Raw genomic sequence first — 17,535 nt, forward strand, 5'->3', positions numbered from 1 at the left:
TTTTGGACTCTTCCTAACAAGTATCTTCTGGTGAATAAGGTCAAAGAGATTTCTTTTAAGCTTATTCATCTGTACTATCCTGTAAAAACCTTCATTGTGTCTAAATTGAAATTAAGTATAGATGTGAACTGTACTTTCTGTGATTCACAACCAGAAACTCTCTTGCATCTTTTCTGGTATTGTGATCATACAAGAAAACTTTGGCAAGACATTTGCCAGTTCATTGTAGACTATATATATAAAGACTTTGAGCTTTATTTCAAGGATGTCTTGTTTGGATTTGTTATTTTTGAGAAGCAGCAGGAAAATTTATTTTTTCTTTCCAACTTAATTATTTTGCTTTTGCTTTTCATAGTTTTACATCCACAAATGTAAAACTATGAAAGTGACCTCCCATTCTTCTCACTTTCAAGAAGATGTTAAGATCTATATTAAATCCTTATCTACCTCCTGAAACAAAAAGGCTAGTAAAACTTTGAATGTATGCTCACTTTTTGGTGTCTTTGTATAATCTTTATTTAAGATTGTTATTTTGTTTTGTGGGGAGGATTGTTATGTTTATGTGATCTGTTTAATTGATATTTCCTCATTTATTTATTTATTTATATTATTTATTTATTTTCCTCTCATTTTCATTGTGATCATTTTCAATGTTTGGCCATCCCTGAACCTCCGGCTCTTTTTTTACACTTTTGTACTTTGTAAGCAAATGTTTAATATTAATAAAAAAAGCTTGTTCAGAAACGATAAAAAATAAATAAAATAATAATTTTTTTTATTAAAATTAATAAAAAAAAATAAATAAAAAAAATAACAACGTCTTTCTCCTAAGGCGTCATTTAAATAAACAAATATTTGATTTTTATGAGCCCAAATATTCGAATGCAATATTTTTGAAAGATGCCCATCCCTACAGTACATCATATCAAACGCTGAAAATTAAACAATTACTTACTAGATTAAAAAAATGTGACCAATAGATAAAACCCAGAAAGTGCAGTGCTATAAAGAATGAAACATAAGCTCTGCTGTCTTAAAATAAATAAACTTCAATCTCACTGTAACTGCTGTACAGTATAATGATACTAACTCTAGTTTCTCCAGCTTGAATTGTGGGTTCATCAGTAGATCACTGAGGTTTTTCACTTCAGAGTCTCCTAGATTATTCCAGCTCAGGTTCAGCTCTCTCAGGTGTGACGGGTTTGATTTCAGAGCTGAAGTCAGGATGACACACTGTTTCTCTGTAATACTGCATCTATTCAGACTGAAGACAGAAAGAGAAAATGACTCAAATCCATGTTCAGTTCATGTGTGAGTTAAATGAATCATGAATAAATGTCATACAGTCACTAATAAACCAGCAAAAACATGGAAACTTAATGATATAAACGAACAAACCAAGACAGGAGCGTTTGAGGACACTAGTTACAATCCGAGTCTGGATCCGTCCTCACTCCACAAATAAGTGAATTTATCACTCTAGATTAATATATAGGATCAATATAGAAATAATAGAAAAATGAACTATGGTCTATTTTCACATTTTTAATAAAAGAAAAAATAATTGATCAATTATTAAGTCATTTTAGATTATAATTTACAATCTCTAAACACACATTTTGCTTAATAAAAGAAGATTCAGTGAAAAGTACCATTAGTCCAGTATAAATGTAAGATTTCAGAATAATCTATTTGTGTCACAGTTTTGTTGTGTTTTATTATCATGGTGTTGCTGTCTGTGTGTGTTCCCTAGTTAGTGTTCTTGGTTAATTAGTTCCTGCAGCTGTTCTGTTTCACTTTAATTACTCTGTGTGTTTAATCCAGGGGTCCAAACTCTGTCCTGCAGAGTTCAGCTTCAACTCTCCTCAACACACCTGTCTAGAAGTTTCTAGTAAGAGCTTGATTATCTGGTTCAGGTGTGTTTAATTGGGGTTGAGCTGAACTCTACAGGACCCTCCAGGAGCAGGATTGGACACCCTGATTAAGGCCCCGTTTACACTAGTGCCTTTTCATTTTAAAACGCATAACTTTTACTACGGTTACGCCTGTGGTTTACACTACTCCAGTGTTTCTGAGACTTCTGAAAACGCTGCAGACCCTGTTTTAGTTTGAAAACACTGGGGTTGTGTTTCAGTGTAAACGGACCAAAACAGAGACTTCTGAGAACGATGGTGTGGCTGCCCACGTCCACTCTGTGTGTCCTCGACGACCGTGTGAACAATAATATGGAGACTGAACTGCAATCTTTGCTGGTTTTGTTGTCATTTTTAGCAGCCATTGATCAGTTAAACTGCATTGTTTAATACTGCAGCTACTGACATGCACAAGAGGAAACTGTTTACACTTGAACACACATGCCCAGTGTGCATGAACGGTCATGTGACATGTGTTTTCAGTTGTGTAGTGTAGACGGAGATCGTTTCTGGAACGCTGTGTAAACGCCGGTGTAGACGAGGATCGTTTTAAAACAAAAACGTACTAGTGTAAACGGGGCCTTAAACCCTTAGCTCTTCTCTTTTTTCTGTTGTTTATGTTGAAGTGGTTGTGCTTTATTTCTCCTACATGTTAGATTTGTGATTAAAGACAATGTTTGTCATGTTCTGAGTTTGTTTTTTGATTCTCTTTCTGTTCCATTCATGTCTGAGTTTCTTTGTATATCTTCTAGTTTGTTAATAGTTCAGTCCTCCTCGAGCGCTACAGATGATGTGACTTGTGTCCTGTTGACTTAAAATAAATTAAACAGTAAATACAGTATAATGATACTAACTCTAGTTTCTCCAGCTTGAATTGTGGGTTCATCAGTAGATCACTGAGGTTTTTCACTCCAGAGTCTCCTAGATTATTCCCGCTCAGGTTCAGCTCTCTCAGGTGTGACGGGTTTGATTTCAGAGCTGAAGTCAGAGCAGAACAACCTTCATCTGTCATATCACAGGAACTTAAACTACATTAGAGAGAGAGAGAGAGAGAGAGAGAGAGAGAGAGAGATATTTTTGATTTTTCAAGCATCTTTATTTAACAAAACTAAAAAAAATCACTTCAAGTCACATAACATCAAAAATTCCACAAAATTTAAAACATTTTATAAAAAGAGTGCAAAATGAAGTTCATTTTCAATAACGGAATAAAGCTCCTCTATGACACCATATTCTTTCAAAAATATTTAAGGAGTCCATAGCTTTGTAAAAATGAAAATCAATTAAAAGCCTTGATTTGATCATAGCTGCAAACACCCTTTCAACATTATGATTGATTCTTTGCTCAATTTTTTCTCTTCTGCTAATGTAAATGGCCATTTTGGCATTTCCCAAAATAAAATTAAGCAATTGACAATCATTCTTTCTTTTTTGAACATATTTAAAACCCAAAATAAACCTCTGCACAGAAAACTTCTCATTAAAACAATTAAAAAGATTTTGCAAACCATCAAATAAAGGTTTAAGTCTTGAGCAATACACAAAAGTATGAAAAACGGTCTCTTTCTGAAAACAAAAAGGACATTCATTGCTAATATCTGGGTTCAAAACAGAAACAAAAGCATTTACAGCAATAATGCCATGCAGAATTCGCCATTGTAGATCTCCAGCTCTTTTAGTTAACGGTGGCTTGTACAGTGCTCTCCACTCTGGTCTAACATTATTACTCATCTTAAAAACAGTACGCCACGGTGTGTCAATTCTTTCATGTAATCCCCTTTTGTTAAAAACCTTTACACAAGCTTTATACATTTTTTTCCCATTACTTTCATACAAATCTATATCTGTCACCAATTCAGATTCCAAAAAAAATCCTGTACAATCACCTAAATTTTGTGAAAGAAGCAGATTTGGAAACTGGTCCTTTTCATTAGGGATAAATTCCCCTTCACTGTAACCTTGAAGCATCTTTAATTCTTCTATTATAAAAGCAGATTGTAACTTCTGTAATACTTGTGTAACAATTTGAATGGATTTCACTCCTAAAAGAACAGCTACATCCTCAGCTTTACCAAAACTTGGCCCAGCCACTTTGATTAAACATCCAATTGTTATAATCTTGGATTTAATGAATGCTGCAGTCATTGTCCCACATGCACCCAAAATGTCCAAACGTGATCCATAGATCAGGGGTTCCTTCAATAGCCAGAATAAAGATGACGTAGGATCAGTTCTTTTCACCTTAAAGAGATCCCATACTTTAAAAAGATTCCTGTAAAACTCTGGCATCCTAGATGTGTTGACTTTTTTGGGATCCAACAAGAACAAAGGCTTATCCAAGCATAGTCCTTCAGCAGTCTTTAAAATCATACTGGCCACTGGCCTCCAGCTTAAGTTCTCTGGGCCAGTAAGGAAACGCTGTATAAACTGTAAGCGAAAAGCTGCAGTCCTACTTTGTAAATGTACAAGCCCTTGCCCTCCTTCTTCTTTTGGTAAATACAATACATTATGGGGTACCCAATGCATTTTTTCCCCCCAAAAAAATCTATTAATATGGATTGGATTTTCCCAAGTAAATATGCAGGTGGGTCTATACAAGCCAGTCGGTGCCATAAAGAAGAGGCCACCAAATTATTAATAATAAGGGTACGTCCTCTATATGATAAACTCTTTACAATCCATTTCCATTTCATTAAACAACCTTTAAGTTTTTCAATTATTCCCTCCCAATTTTTTTGAACAATCATTTCATCTCCTATAAACACTCCCAAATATTTTTTTCCAAGTTAACCCATTTTTTTTTCCAAGTTAACCCATTTGGGAGTGTTGGAACCCCTCTTTCCCACTTTCCTATTAACACTGCTTCACTTTTACCCCAGTTAATTCTAGCTGAAGAGATGACTTCTAAATCCCTTAATGTTTTTAATAATGCGTCTACATCATTTTGCTTATTTACTATTATGACAACATCATCAGCATATGCTGATAAAACTAAAGTGCTTTTACTGGCTTGTATAGATACCCCTTCTAAAACTCTCAATTTATTTAAAAGTGGTTCGATTGCTAGTGTGTAAAGTATCCCAGACAGAGAACATCCCTGTCTTACTCCACGACACACTTTAAAAGGAGCACATAAGCCACCGTTAACTTTCAATACACTCTCAATGTCATTGTATAAAACTTTTATATATCTAATAAAATCATAACTAAAACCAAATGCGTGTAAAGTTTTCCACAGATAGTCATGTTCTACACGATCAAACGCTTTCTCTTGATCCAAGGAAATCAAACCCATATCTATACCCATCATTTTAGAAACATCAAATAAATCTCTTATTAAATGGATATTATCAAAAATTGATCGTCCAGGTATACAATAGGACTGACCAGAGTGGATTACCTCCTCCAAAACCCTTCCTAGTCTAGTAGCTAACACTTTTGAAAGCAACTTATAGTCACAGCACAACAAGGATACAGGTCGCCAGTTTTTTATGTCTCTCACATCACCTTTTTTTCGGCAAAAGGGTAAGGACCGCTCTTCTACAGCTCAGCGGCAGAAGTCCTCCGACTAGGCTGTCACTGAGAACTGCCAGCAGATCCTCCCCTATCACAGGCCAAAAGGCTTTATAGAACTCAACTGGGATTCCATCTATCCCAGGAGCCTTACCATTCTCCATGCTTTGGAGAGCTTCATGCAGTTCACCTAGGCTTATAGCCCTCTTGAGTGCTGCATTAGAGTCCTCAGAGACCTTTGGCAGTTCCTCAAAGAAACACTGCTCAACAGACTGATTCTCCTCATGCTCACAACTATAGAGTTTTTCATAAAAAACATTTGCTCTTTTACGAATTTCAATTGGGTCTGATATCAGAGAACCAGTCTCAGAAAATAAAGAATGTATAACACGTTTTTGACCGTTCTTTTTTTCTAGACTAAAGAAGAATTTTGACGGCAAATCCATCTGGTCTATATCTTGAAATCGTGACCGAACTAGCGCTCCCTGTGCTTTCACTCTTTGCATGTCAGACAACACCGATTTCTTTAAAAAAAGGCCTTCAATATGTGTTTGATTTCCACTTGACTGTGCCGCTTCTTGAAATTTCAGAATTTCATCCTCTAACACTCTAATAGATTTAATTATATCTTTTGTGACATTATGAGTGTACTGTTGACATAGTTGCTTAATTTGAGTTTTACCAAACCCCCACCATGTTTGCAAAGACTGAAAACTTGCTTTTTCATTCCTAAAATTTTCCCAAAAGAATTTAAACGTATCTATAAAATGTGCATCACTTAATAAATTTGTATTAAAATGCCAATAAGCACTTTTCAGCTTGACAAAGTTTAAAGTTACTGTACTTATAACTAGACTATGATCAGAAAACCCAACTGGGGTTATGAAGCAGTTCTTGAAAATGCTAAGATGGTGTTTAAAACAATATAATCTGTCAAACCTCTTTCTAAAGACAACCTATTATCACGAGCATGTGTCCATGTATACTGTTTTAAATTCCCATTTAGACACCTCCATACATCACATAAATCATTTGTTTCAACCACCTGAGTAAGTCGTTTACGAGAAGGCATATGTGGTTCTACGTGATTCCTGTCTATGTTACTTTCCACACAATTAAAATCTCCACCCAAAATTAAATACTCTTCACTATTACATTTTTACAAATTTTCAGCAAGAACATGTAAAAACACCATTCTTTCTGATGGTAAAGTTGGGGCATATACACAAATAAAAACAAAAGTGTGATTCTCATTTTTTAATCATAATCTCATACATCATTGAGCGTTTTACACGATCTCTAGCGCCATTCACATTTAAAGACGCAATGTGAATGTCACCCATTTGAAAATAAAAAAGTAAACTTAAACCATAAAGAAAAAAGCAGCCAATAAGGGCCAAAAGTTTGAGCCAACTAACTGCCATTAACTTTTTAACTGGTTTTGTAGCTTTGTCACAAATTTTTTCAATCTGTATACCTCTTTGTTTGTGAAACATCCTTCACTCATAAACATCCTAGTATTTTCCACAAAGCGTTTAATGTCTGGAAAATAGTCAGCAACCTGTACCCCCCTCAGATTTTTTGTCAGGTTTAAAAACTTCCTAATTTCCTCAGTATCATAATCTTTACATGTCCATTCATTCTGGGAACAACTAGAAGCACCAGAATCGGAGAAATCGCTCTCGCTGCCAATATCATTCAATTCACATCAGACTCCTTTTCATTTTCTGTTTTTCTAGCTTGTTTCGATTCAGAAACCTTGTCTTTCTTTTTTCTCTTTAAAGGCGTTTTAAAAACAGCCTGATCCATATCCATCATTAAACTATCACCTAAATTAACACTCTCGGAAGGGGACATTTTGTTCAACCCTACACTAACATGTGAAATATCCATGTTCTGATCAGCCTTGGACTCATTTCTGGCAACAACAGTGACAACTAATTCATTCTCTCCATGCATTTTTTTCTGCGGCCTGATTCACCTCTTCTGTCTTTGAAAGAGGCACCGTATCAGTTGTGTTACTAGTGGATGGCCTGGGCTCAACTTGGCTTGGATCAGAAACATTATCTGTTAATCCTTCCTCCCTGACTTGCACACCATTTTCACTTGAGGCATCTTGCGCGTTTGTGCCATTTTTGTCTGGACAAACACGCACAAGATGTCCCGTTTTACCACAGCCAAAGCACTTCATCACATCAGTACTTACAAAGACAGTGTAATCAAAGTCATCAACCCTTAATTTCAGATTCAGGTTAAGCTCATTCCTATTATCTTTCAGGATCATATAAACAAATCTCCTAAAAGATACTACATGTTTAATCAAGTCTGACTTACTTCCGAGAGCGATTCTTTTCATAGGACTGACTATCTTTCCAAAACGTGACAGTTCTTTGTTTAACATTTCGTCTGTAATGAAAGGTGGAACGTTAGACAACGTGACCTTCTTCGCAGGGGTAGAAAGGGGAAGCACTGGGGTAAACAAACCGCTAATTACCACTCCTTTCTCCACAACTTCGTTTGCTTTCTCGACTGAATTCAAAAACAAAACCATAGCGTTATTCATTCTAGATGCCGCTAAAATACATTCATGGCCAACGACATCACCAACGGCATCAACACTCCTCTACATTCACCGCGGACACCACTTTCACTCCGTGGCGCCGTGTGAGAGACTCCAAACTAGTGCTTGTGTTTTGGGCTGCCATGCTTTCCAGTGATACACTGGTTGGCGACGGCCAAACCCCCCCAAAGAAAACTAATTCACCACTTGATTTACCACAGATATCAAAACCCAAAAAAAAGAAAAGAAATAGAAAAGAAAAAGAAAGCAAATATTCTTGCCACAGTGGGCAAAAAGACCACTTACACTCACCACGCACCCCTCACACTCACTCGACAGATGCCCACGCATGCGCAGAGAGAGAGAGAGAGAGAGAGAGAGAGAGAGAGAGAGAGAGAGAGAGCAGAAAATAAGACAGAAGAAAAACTCTTTATTCTGTAAAGTCACATCATCTTCATGATCAAATAAAACAGACAGAGGAAAGAGATCATCATCTTTATTTCACCAGATCACAAAATACTAAAAGGTGAAAATTTTGCACAATTATAATGTGAACTCAGACTCATTGGGCCTCATTTATCAATCTAACGTAGATCTGAGCACAGAAATCATCTTACTACAGGGTTCACGTGTGATTCATCAAACATTAGTATGCTGCCAATCCCATCGTACGAATGATCGTATGTTGATAAATGTGGCGGCTGAAAACAATCCTCATTTAAATATCACCCTCTATAAATTCTATTATATATATATATTATATAGGCTAGTTAATTTTGTTCTGTTTTTCTCCACAGAAGCGTGTGTGATGTGGTGATGTGTGAATCCTCATGTTCTGCTGTTTATGTCACTATTTGTGAATGTAAAGATAAACTCCTGGAAAGAAACAAACATTTGTGGTGTTTTTAATGGGTCACAGACACACATCTATTCTAATTTAATTTAATTCTAATATGACATTCTGATCTTAACGGTTCGATCGATAATGAGCTTCGGTTGTCGGTCAGGAAAATAATCTAAACTAGATAAAAAAGTTTGTAGACAAACTTTAAGTTGGCTTAAAAAAGCCTAGCCAGAAAGATTGAAGTAGTTTTAAAAGTTTGAAGGTTTAAGTTTTAGTTTAGTAGTTTTAATAGACAGACAGACAGCGAGACAGATAGATAGATAGATAGATAGATAGATAGATAGAGAGACAGATAGACAGATAGATAGAGATAGATAGACAGATAGATAGACAGATGGACAGATAGATAGATAGATAGATAGATAGACAGATAGACAGATAGATAGATAGATAGATAGACAGACAGACAGACAGATAGACAGATAGATAGATAGATAGATAGATAGATAGATAGATAGACAGACAGATAGACAGACAAACAGATAGATAGACAGATAGACAGACAGATAGATAGATAGATAGATAGATAGATAGATAGATAGATAGATAGATAGACAGACAGACAGACAGATAGATAGATAGATAGATAGACAGATAGATAGATAGATAGATAGATATATAGATAGATAGATAGATAGATAGATAGACAGATAGACAGACAGACAGATAGATAGATAGACAGATAGACAGACAGATAGATAGATAGATAGACAGATAGACAGACAGACAGATAGATAGATATATAGATAGATAGATAGATAGATTAGAATAATTAGATAGAATGGAAGTCTGAATGAGTCTCAATGGTTTAGAAATAGAACATAGAATGGCAGCTAATGGAGTCTGATGAGCCTCTCCAACTGTCAAAATTTGAATTCTGACAGTTGGAGTTTGAACAGTCTTGGCTCATCTGAACATTCCGTCAATGAAAGTCAATGGGATTTTTTCCAGATTTAATAGTCATTTTTAGGAAAACCGTGAGTCGGATCAGTTAGTAAAGATAAAGCACACTAAGTCAGAACAGTCTGAAGGTTTGAGCCCAATCTGGTAGTTCTAGCTTTAAACCTCTAGGAGGAGCTAGAGTCAGAAATCAGTTTAAATAGCATAATGAACAAAATGCTCTCATCTCAATTCTCCAGCAGATTCACTATGCTGCACCCAAGTTCACACTAACACAGAAACTTGTGTAAACGAGCTGAGACCTGACGTGAGATCTGATCATAGCCACCGCTCACGCTCATATTGATAAATGCCAAGTTTTGTGTGGAAACGGCCGTACGCCCAATTTTCTGTCATAATACGTTTTGTTTCATAAATGAGGCTCATTGTGAGATATTGAGAATAAAGTGTTTTAGTTTAAACTGTTGATTTTCAGCATTTTGATTCTTGTATGTGAATGTTACTGACCTCAATCTCTCCAGTTTACAGTGTGAATCCTTCAGTACGTCACATAGGTGCTTCACTCCTGTGTTTCCTAGTTTATTCCCGCTCAGGTTCAGCTCTCTCAGGTGTGACGGGTTTGATTTCAGAGCTGAAGTCAGGATGACACACTGTTTCTCTGTAATACTGCATCTATTCAGACTGAAGACAGAGAAATAACAATAGTTCACATCTATGATGATCTTCTTATTGAAGAGCTTCAGCAGCATTTAGTTTCCAATAGTCTGTTCTGAAACCCAGTCACACTAGTTCTGTGTGCTGAAGATACTGTTTCTTCTCTTTCATTTTTAACTATTTATTTGACGTCTCTATTCTTTGTTCTCTGTTGAAAATGCAGATTTCTGCATGTACACAATCAGTACATTGTATCAAATGCTGGAAATTAAATCGATGCACTGTTATAAACTGAAACATAAGCTCTGCTGTCTTAAAATAAATAAACTTCAATCTCACTGTAACTGCTATACAGTATAATGATACTAACTCTAGTTTCTCCAGCTTGAATTGTGGGTTCATCAGTAGATCACTGAGGTTTTTCACTCCTGTGTTTCCTAGTTCATTCCCGCTCAGGTTCAGCTCTCTCAGGTGTGACGGGTTTGATTTCAGAGCTGAAGTCAGGATGACACACTGTTCCTCTGTAATACTGCATCTATTCAGACTGAAGACAGAAAGAGAAAAGACAATGACTCAGATCTATGATGATCAACTAACATGTTTAGCTTCATCCAGCAGACTTTTGCTGACAAATAAACAGGGATATATAGGAGCAAAAACATGGAGAAAGACTACACATTGTTCATTTAAATATACTACTGACACTGTAACAATACAAAGGCTGAAATCGTCGATCTATTTATGTTAGTTTACACATTCATTTCATATCATCTTTAAGGTTCTTTCGTGTCAATGTCACTCTTGGTTTGATCGCTGGGACAAATGTGTTTATGTCGGTTGTTTTCAGACACATTGTCTACTCTCTAACACTTTACAATAAGCTTTAGTTAACATTAGTTAATCCACTGTGAACTAAAGGTGCCCTAGAATCAAAAACTGAATTTATCTTGGCATAGTTGAATAACAAGAGTTCAGTACATGGAAAAGACATACATTGTGTTTCAAACTCCATTGTTTCCTCCTTCTTATATAAATCTCATTTGTTTAAAAGACCTCCGGAAAACAGGCGAATCTCAACATAACACTGACTGTGACGCAACAGTCGGGATCATTAATATGTACGCCCCCAATATTTGCATATGCCAGCCCATGTTCAAGGCATTACACAAGGGCAGTTAGTATTAACGTCTGGATCTGTGCACAGCTGAATCATCAGACTAGGTAAGCAAGCAAGAACAATAGTGAAAAATGGCAGATGGAGCAATAATAACTGACATGATCCATGATAACATATTTTTAGTGATATTTGTAAATTGTCTTCATAAATGTTTCGTTAGCATGTTGCTAATGTACTGTTAAATGTGGTTAAAGTTACCATGCCCCAAAATAGGCAGTTAAAAAAATGAATTAAAAAAAATCTATGGGGTATTTTGAGCTGAAACTTCACGGACACATTCAGGGGACACCTTAGACTTATATTACATCTTTTGAAAACACGTTCTACGGCACCTTTAAGGAATAAAAGTATTTCCTCGAGCAGAAGAGAATCAAACAAGTTTTGGAAAAGGTAGTTCATTTGCTTTAGTGCTGCACTGTGAGGCAGTGTCACGTCTGTTCTAGGTTCAGTTTAGTTTATGTTTTCATGTCTTTTATTTTTTTTAAATTTCTCACAGTCTTGCTCTTCATGTGATCTTGTCATGTGTTCCCCTGTTCATGTGTCATGTTCTGATTGGTTCCTTTGCTGTGTTTGAAATCGCCCCCTATACCCTCATTCACTATTCCAGGGGCGGTTTCTTCATCAGGGCAATAGGGCGACGCACCACCAAAGTGAGAAAGGGACAGATATTTTTTCAACCACAGTGTTACGCTAGCTGTCACTTCTAGGCTGTTTGTTCTATTTCCTCTGGATATAGGCTATAGTCCAATCAGCATCAATCACGCTCTGTGGAGCACCGCCTCTTTTTGGGCGATTTCACTCTGGCTGAGATTTGCCCCGAGTGCTCCCATAGACTTCCATTAAAAAAACTTTTGTTTTGAACTGCAGGCACTGCAATGCATTCTCTATGGGTCCGGGAGGGCTAGCACTAACGTGCTTTCGTCATCATACGTAACCTTAACTTGTGCAGCGATTGGTGGAAACGTCTATATTTATAATCTTTAAGCTAAAGTGGCATCCAGTAATTTCCTCAGTGCATAACTTACATTTCACAGACATTTTCTCCATCTGTAAATGTTAGAAAGTCGAGAAAATATTTCCATTTTGCTGTCCAGGAGACAGGAGTGGAAGCACAAACTCCCGTGAACGAGCGCCGCCGTGCGCATGCGCGCCAAACAGACGGAGCGCAATAATTCTGACTAAAATATACATTTAGCTAAAATATTAGTTGTTGATTATTTGTTTTCGTTTTTTTTTTGCGAACATAAATGTGCCATATGTAGAATTTCGAACCTACAACTAAGTGTATTTTTATGATAGCAGTAACTGTAAAGTGATTATTGTAGGGTAATCAAAATAGACTAATAATTAGTCTGTGCTTTTTTTTATTTTCAGTTTTAGTTTAGCGAATGTAACTTCTGCTTTAAAAAGCATTATTTTCTTTTTGTAGTGTCACAATGTTAGAATGTAGGCCTCATGTAATTTGACCCCCTTTTTTGCGCATAATATAACAGACTACAAGGTTACATTCATGTTTGTTTTCATAGCCTTGAATATGAACATTGTTTTGAAAATATTGGGCAAGATGTGAAATAAAAAAAAATTAATTAAATACAGATTTTTTTTTTTTAGTTCAAATAGAAAAATGTGCAAAATACCGAGATTATACATCACCATTCAGCCCAAAAATAGAGATTTTTACTATAAAATACTAATTTTTACTTTAAATACTAATTTTTCCATGTTTTAGATAAGCAGTAGTGATACATCACATCACATTATTTAACAATTGGCCCATTCTGCATCTCTAATTCTTTTTTTTTTTTTGTGCCAGCCGCCACTGCACTATTCCCTACATTACTCCACTAATATAGTCCACTTGAAGGAGTGAATGAAACGAGTGAGTGAATTCGGACACTGAGTGCGCCGGAAGGGCTGCCGATTTTGCATAGTTTGTGTTTGCTGTTTAATCATTTGAAATACAGCAAACTGGCAGCTCCAGTAGTAATGAATATTTATGTTAAACTCTGCCATGAAAACTAGCATGTACAAACCTTAATTAAACGATTTAATGATCAATTAAAAAAGGAAATTAAACCTGTTTGATAATGCTGGACCAGCGCGGTTTGGAAAATGAATGGATGATTGATTCAGCTGTGGGCGCCATCTCCTGGAGAGACGCGGGAATTCATTCAGGGTGCAACTCTCACAGTGCATTATGGGTATTCTCTAGCTGTTGAGCGTGCATCACAGTATGCTAATGCCTATCTAGTGCGAGGGATTCATCAATATGCTGATTGGGGACTGTTGGGACACTCCAGGCACAGGATGGTTCAGTCTGGAGAGACAGAGTCGTTTACACCTCAATGACACATCTGTACCATTTGCTTCACAGGACATATATGCTTTCAACTACATACTATTTATCTACTAGTGTTTTCTAACTATGTCATGTTTGGTCTCATCTGACAGTTTATAAACTGAACTGGATGGTAGTGTACTTAATGGAGACATTAAAGTATCCTAATGTACAATCTAGGTATTGCTTAAACATGCACTGAGGAGAATATGTTAATGTACTTCTCTCCCTCTTGATCACCACTCATTTGCCATATCTTTTGGTTTCCTCTCAGTTAGTTCTGGGTGTTGGTATTCCACTCATGTATAACAATGCTTTGCTCAGGGTATAAGAAGGAAAGGTAACTGTTGTTCTGGGAGAAAGGCTTTAACCCTGCCACTCCCGCACACCGATGCGTAACCTCTTAATACAAGAAAGGCTTTTACGGCCTCTTCTGCATGTACAGCAGTGCATTATTCCTTACAACTAAGTTTTCTATACAGTTACTGTATGTTACCATTTTACTGTCTGCATATTTAAACATGTAACTTAATAAATAACTTTGCCTGCTTTAAGGGTTTTGAGAATCTTTCCTTTTGTAACTGATAATGTTGAAAGCTAAACTGATTGTAATTTCGTTGTCTAAACGTTCAGGTTAAATCCTACGTTTTCCTATCAGTTCTAAGAAAGACTTTTACCTTTAATGAATAAGAGGTAAAAAATAACAACAACTTTACTGGAGTCAGATTAATTATATTGGAGTCAGATAAATAACTGAATTATGCACGTCATCCTTCAACTGCTTTTTGTTTCCGATTATTGGTTCAAAATAGCAGCGTAAGCTTCCAGCCTTACACTGCTGTTGGTGAGGTTCATGTTTCTTAGTCAAATCTTGTTTTTTTATTGATTTATTTACTTACTTTATTTATTTGAAGAGTTTCTAAGATCTGAAAGAAAACAACTGATCTCCCTCTACAGGAAGTGAAATAATTATTGACCTATGATCAAATTGTCTTATGGGGCGTTCACATCAGACGCGACTTGCGCGAACAAATCGCGCTATTCGCGCGTAGTTGGACGCTAAAACATTTTGAGTTTACTCGCTTCATTCGCGCGTGAAATTCACTTCAAAACAGACGCGAATTCGCGTCATGAGAGGGGCTTCTGCACACTTCCTCTGAATAAACACATCAACTCGTCAGCGGGAAAGTCGTTGTAAAATACGGCGAACAAGCTCAATTTGACGGCTTTAGCTAGCTTGTACTCTCAATATATATATATATATATATATATATATATATATATATATATATATATATATATACACACACACATATATATTTTTTTTTACAACTTACCATATTGTCCGACCTCCTCACTCACTTTCTTCCAAGCAAGATCCTTTTTATTCCTGTTTCTATAAAAGTATGAAGATGTATCGTACAGCGACGATGATTTTGTCCTCCATTGTTGTCTCGGATTTCTGCCTCCTCTCGTTACGTCGTAATCACGTCACTATTAGAGCAAGCTCCTGATTGGTTAACGCGGCGCGAATTTTCGCCTAAGTTCAGCTTTTTCAACTCGCGCGAATCACGCATTATGTGCATCAAACGCCCGAAACGCTTTATTCGCACCGCATCATTCGCGCGAATCGTGCCGCAGGATATCTATTCGCGTCTTTGCATTGACTTAACATGTAAATCACTCGCGCTTCAAGCTTCATTCGCGTCTGGTGTGAACGCACCATTAGTCAAATATTTAAAGCTTGATGTCACGTTTTAATTGTGTGTTTAATTGCCTGTTTAGTTGTATTACTTTACATTGTTGTGGCTCTGTGTGACGCTGAGAAACACTGCTCTGACTCAAACAAGTGAGGAAATATTATTATCAGCTACAGTAACATCACAATTAAAAGTAATGTAATGTTTTAAATAAATGAACAATACTCACGTCAGTGTGTTGAGTCGACAGTGTTTATCCTGCAGTAGAGCAGCGATCTGATTCACTCGTGTGTCTCCTAGTTCATGTTCACTCAGATTCAGCTCTCTCAGGAGTAACGGGTTTTTACCCACAATTCCACTCACATACTGACAGGCTTCATCTGCAGCAGGACTCAAAAACCTGCAGAAGAGACAATTCAGTTCTCCACTAAATGTCTGTTGCATTACAAAAATGATTGATAAGACAAGCTCTAGTTAGTTATTTAGATGTAACTCTTTTCTTTGAACATTTAAATACACAAATAAATAAATACTTGAAAAGAAAGTGTAATAGAGTTATTTAAAAGAAATTAGTCAGTCCTAAAGCAAACTCATAAGAACAGAAACGTCCCACAGAGCAGAAAGACAAAAGCTCACTAGATCATAATTTTCAGTATGAATACAGAGTGTGAAATTAAGGCCTCGAGATCTTTCTGGCTTTTAAGCAGGAGGAGTGAGAAACATCAGCAGAGAAAACTGGCTTGTGAAACTGCATGTTTGTGAACATCTGGAGACTCACAGACCTGCTGTAGAGATACAGTGAATCTGGGCTTGATGGAAAACAACTGTGTTCAGAAAACAATTTGACTGAAAGGTTATCAAGAGTTTTTAATGAGAAGTGTGCACAAAAACAAAATTGTGCATGTTAATTGTCAAGGTATACCATACTCCAGAATAGCAGCACATACACTGACCCATAATGTCTATTTGACCTGTAGCTTGTACCACAACTAAACTGTGTTGACGGTTATCATCATCATGACAGAACCCACAGCATCTGATCTGATCTTGATCATTTTGATGCAACAAATTCTCCAGATTATTCTATAACTAAAATAATATATTTGTTATGAATATTTAGCCTGAACTAATTGTGTTAATTATTTCATCCCGTCTCACCTCAGTGTCTTCAGTTGACAGTTTGGATCCTGTAGTAAATCATCGAGCTCCTTCACTCCTGATTGTCCAGGATCATTTCCTGTGAGATCCAGCTCTATCAGGTGTGAAGGGTTTGATCTCAGAGCTGAAGCCAGAGCTTTATAACCTTCTTCTGTTACACTGCAGTTAGAGAGTCTAGAACAGGAATGAAAACATTCAGCTGATTAATCAGTTAAACCTGAACAATATAAATCCTTAAAGTTAATTTTATTTTGTTCTTTGAACAAATGTATTAAAAGATAGTTGCGAACACTGACAACTGAATATGGAGGCAAACAAAAGGCACAGAGAATGTTAATTTACCTTTAGTTTAAACTGTTGAAGTGATTTTCAGCATTTTGATTCTTGTATGTGAATGTTACTGACCTCAATCTCTCCAGTTTACAGTGTGAATCCTTCAGTACGTCACATAGGTGCTTCACTCCTGTGTTTCCTAGATTATTCCCGCTCAGGTTCAGCTCTCTCAGGTGTGACGGGTTTGATTTCAGAGCTGAAGTCAGGATGACACACTGTTCCTCTGTAATTCTGCATCTATTCAAACTGAAGACAGAAAGAGAAAAGACAATGACTCAGATCTATGATGATCAACTAACATGTTTAGCTTCATCCAGCAGACTTTTGCTGACAAATAAACAGGGATATCCAGGAGCAAAAACATGGAGAACGACGACACATTGTT

The 17,535-nt window shown here is 36.5% G+C and overlaps 1 protein-coding gene across 1 annotated transcript in view; it reads right to left on the reverse strand.

Annotated features, from left to right (window-relative positions):
• LOC127504736 (NACHT, LRR and PYD domains-containing protein 12-like) overlaps positions 1-17,535 on the reverse strand; it is a 595,457-nt gene that overhangs the window by 367,989 nt on the left and 209,933 nt on the right. The window contains exons 46-52 of the mRNA XM_051879684.1: positions 17,223-17,396; positions 16,818-16,991; positions 15,889-16,059; positions 10,815-10,988; positions 10,298-10,471; positions 2,768-2,941; positions 1,091-1,264 (exon numbers count right to left, since the gene is read on the reverse strand). Coding sequence (XP_051735644.1) covers positions 1,091-1,264; positions 2,768-2,941; positions 10,298-10,471; positions 10,815-10,988; positions 15,889-16,059; positions 16,818-16,991; positions 17,223-17,396 — 1,215 coding nt within the window. The remainder of the gene's footprint in view (positions 1-1,090; positions 1,265-2,767; positions 2,942-10,297; positions 10,472-10,814; positions 10,989-15,888; positions 16,060-16,817; positions 16,992-17,222; positions 17,397-17,535) is intronic.

The sequence above is a fragment of the Ctenopharyngodon idella genome, chromosome 2, assembly GCF_019924925.1.
Source record: "Ctenopharyngodon idella isolate HZGC_01 chromosome 2, HZGC01, whole genome shotgun sequence".
Classification (NCBI taxonomy): Eukaryota; Metazoa; Chordata; class Actinopteri; order Cypriniformes; family Xenocyprididae; genus Ctenopharyngodon; species Ctenopharyngodon idella.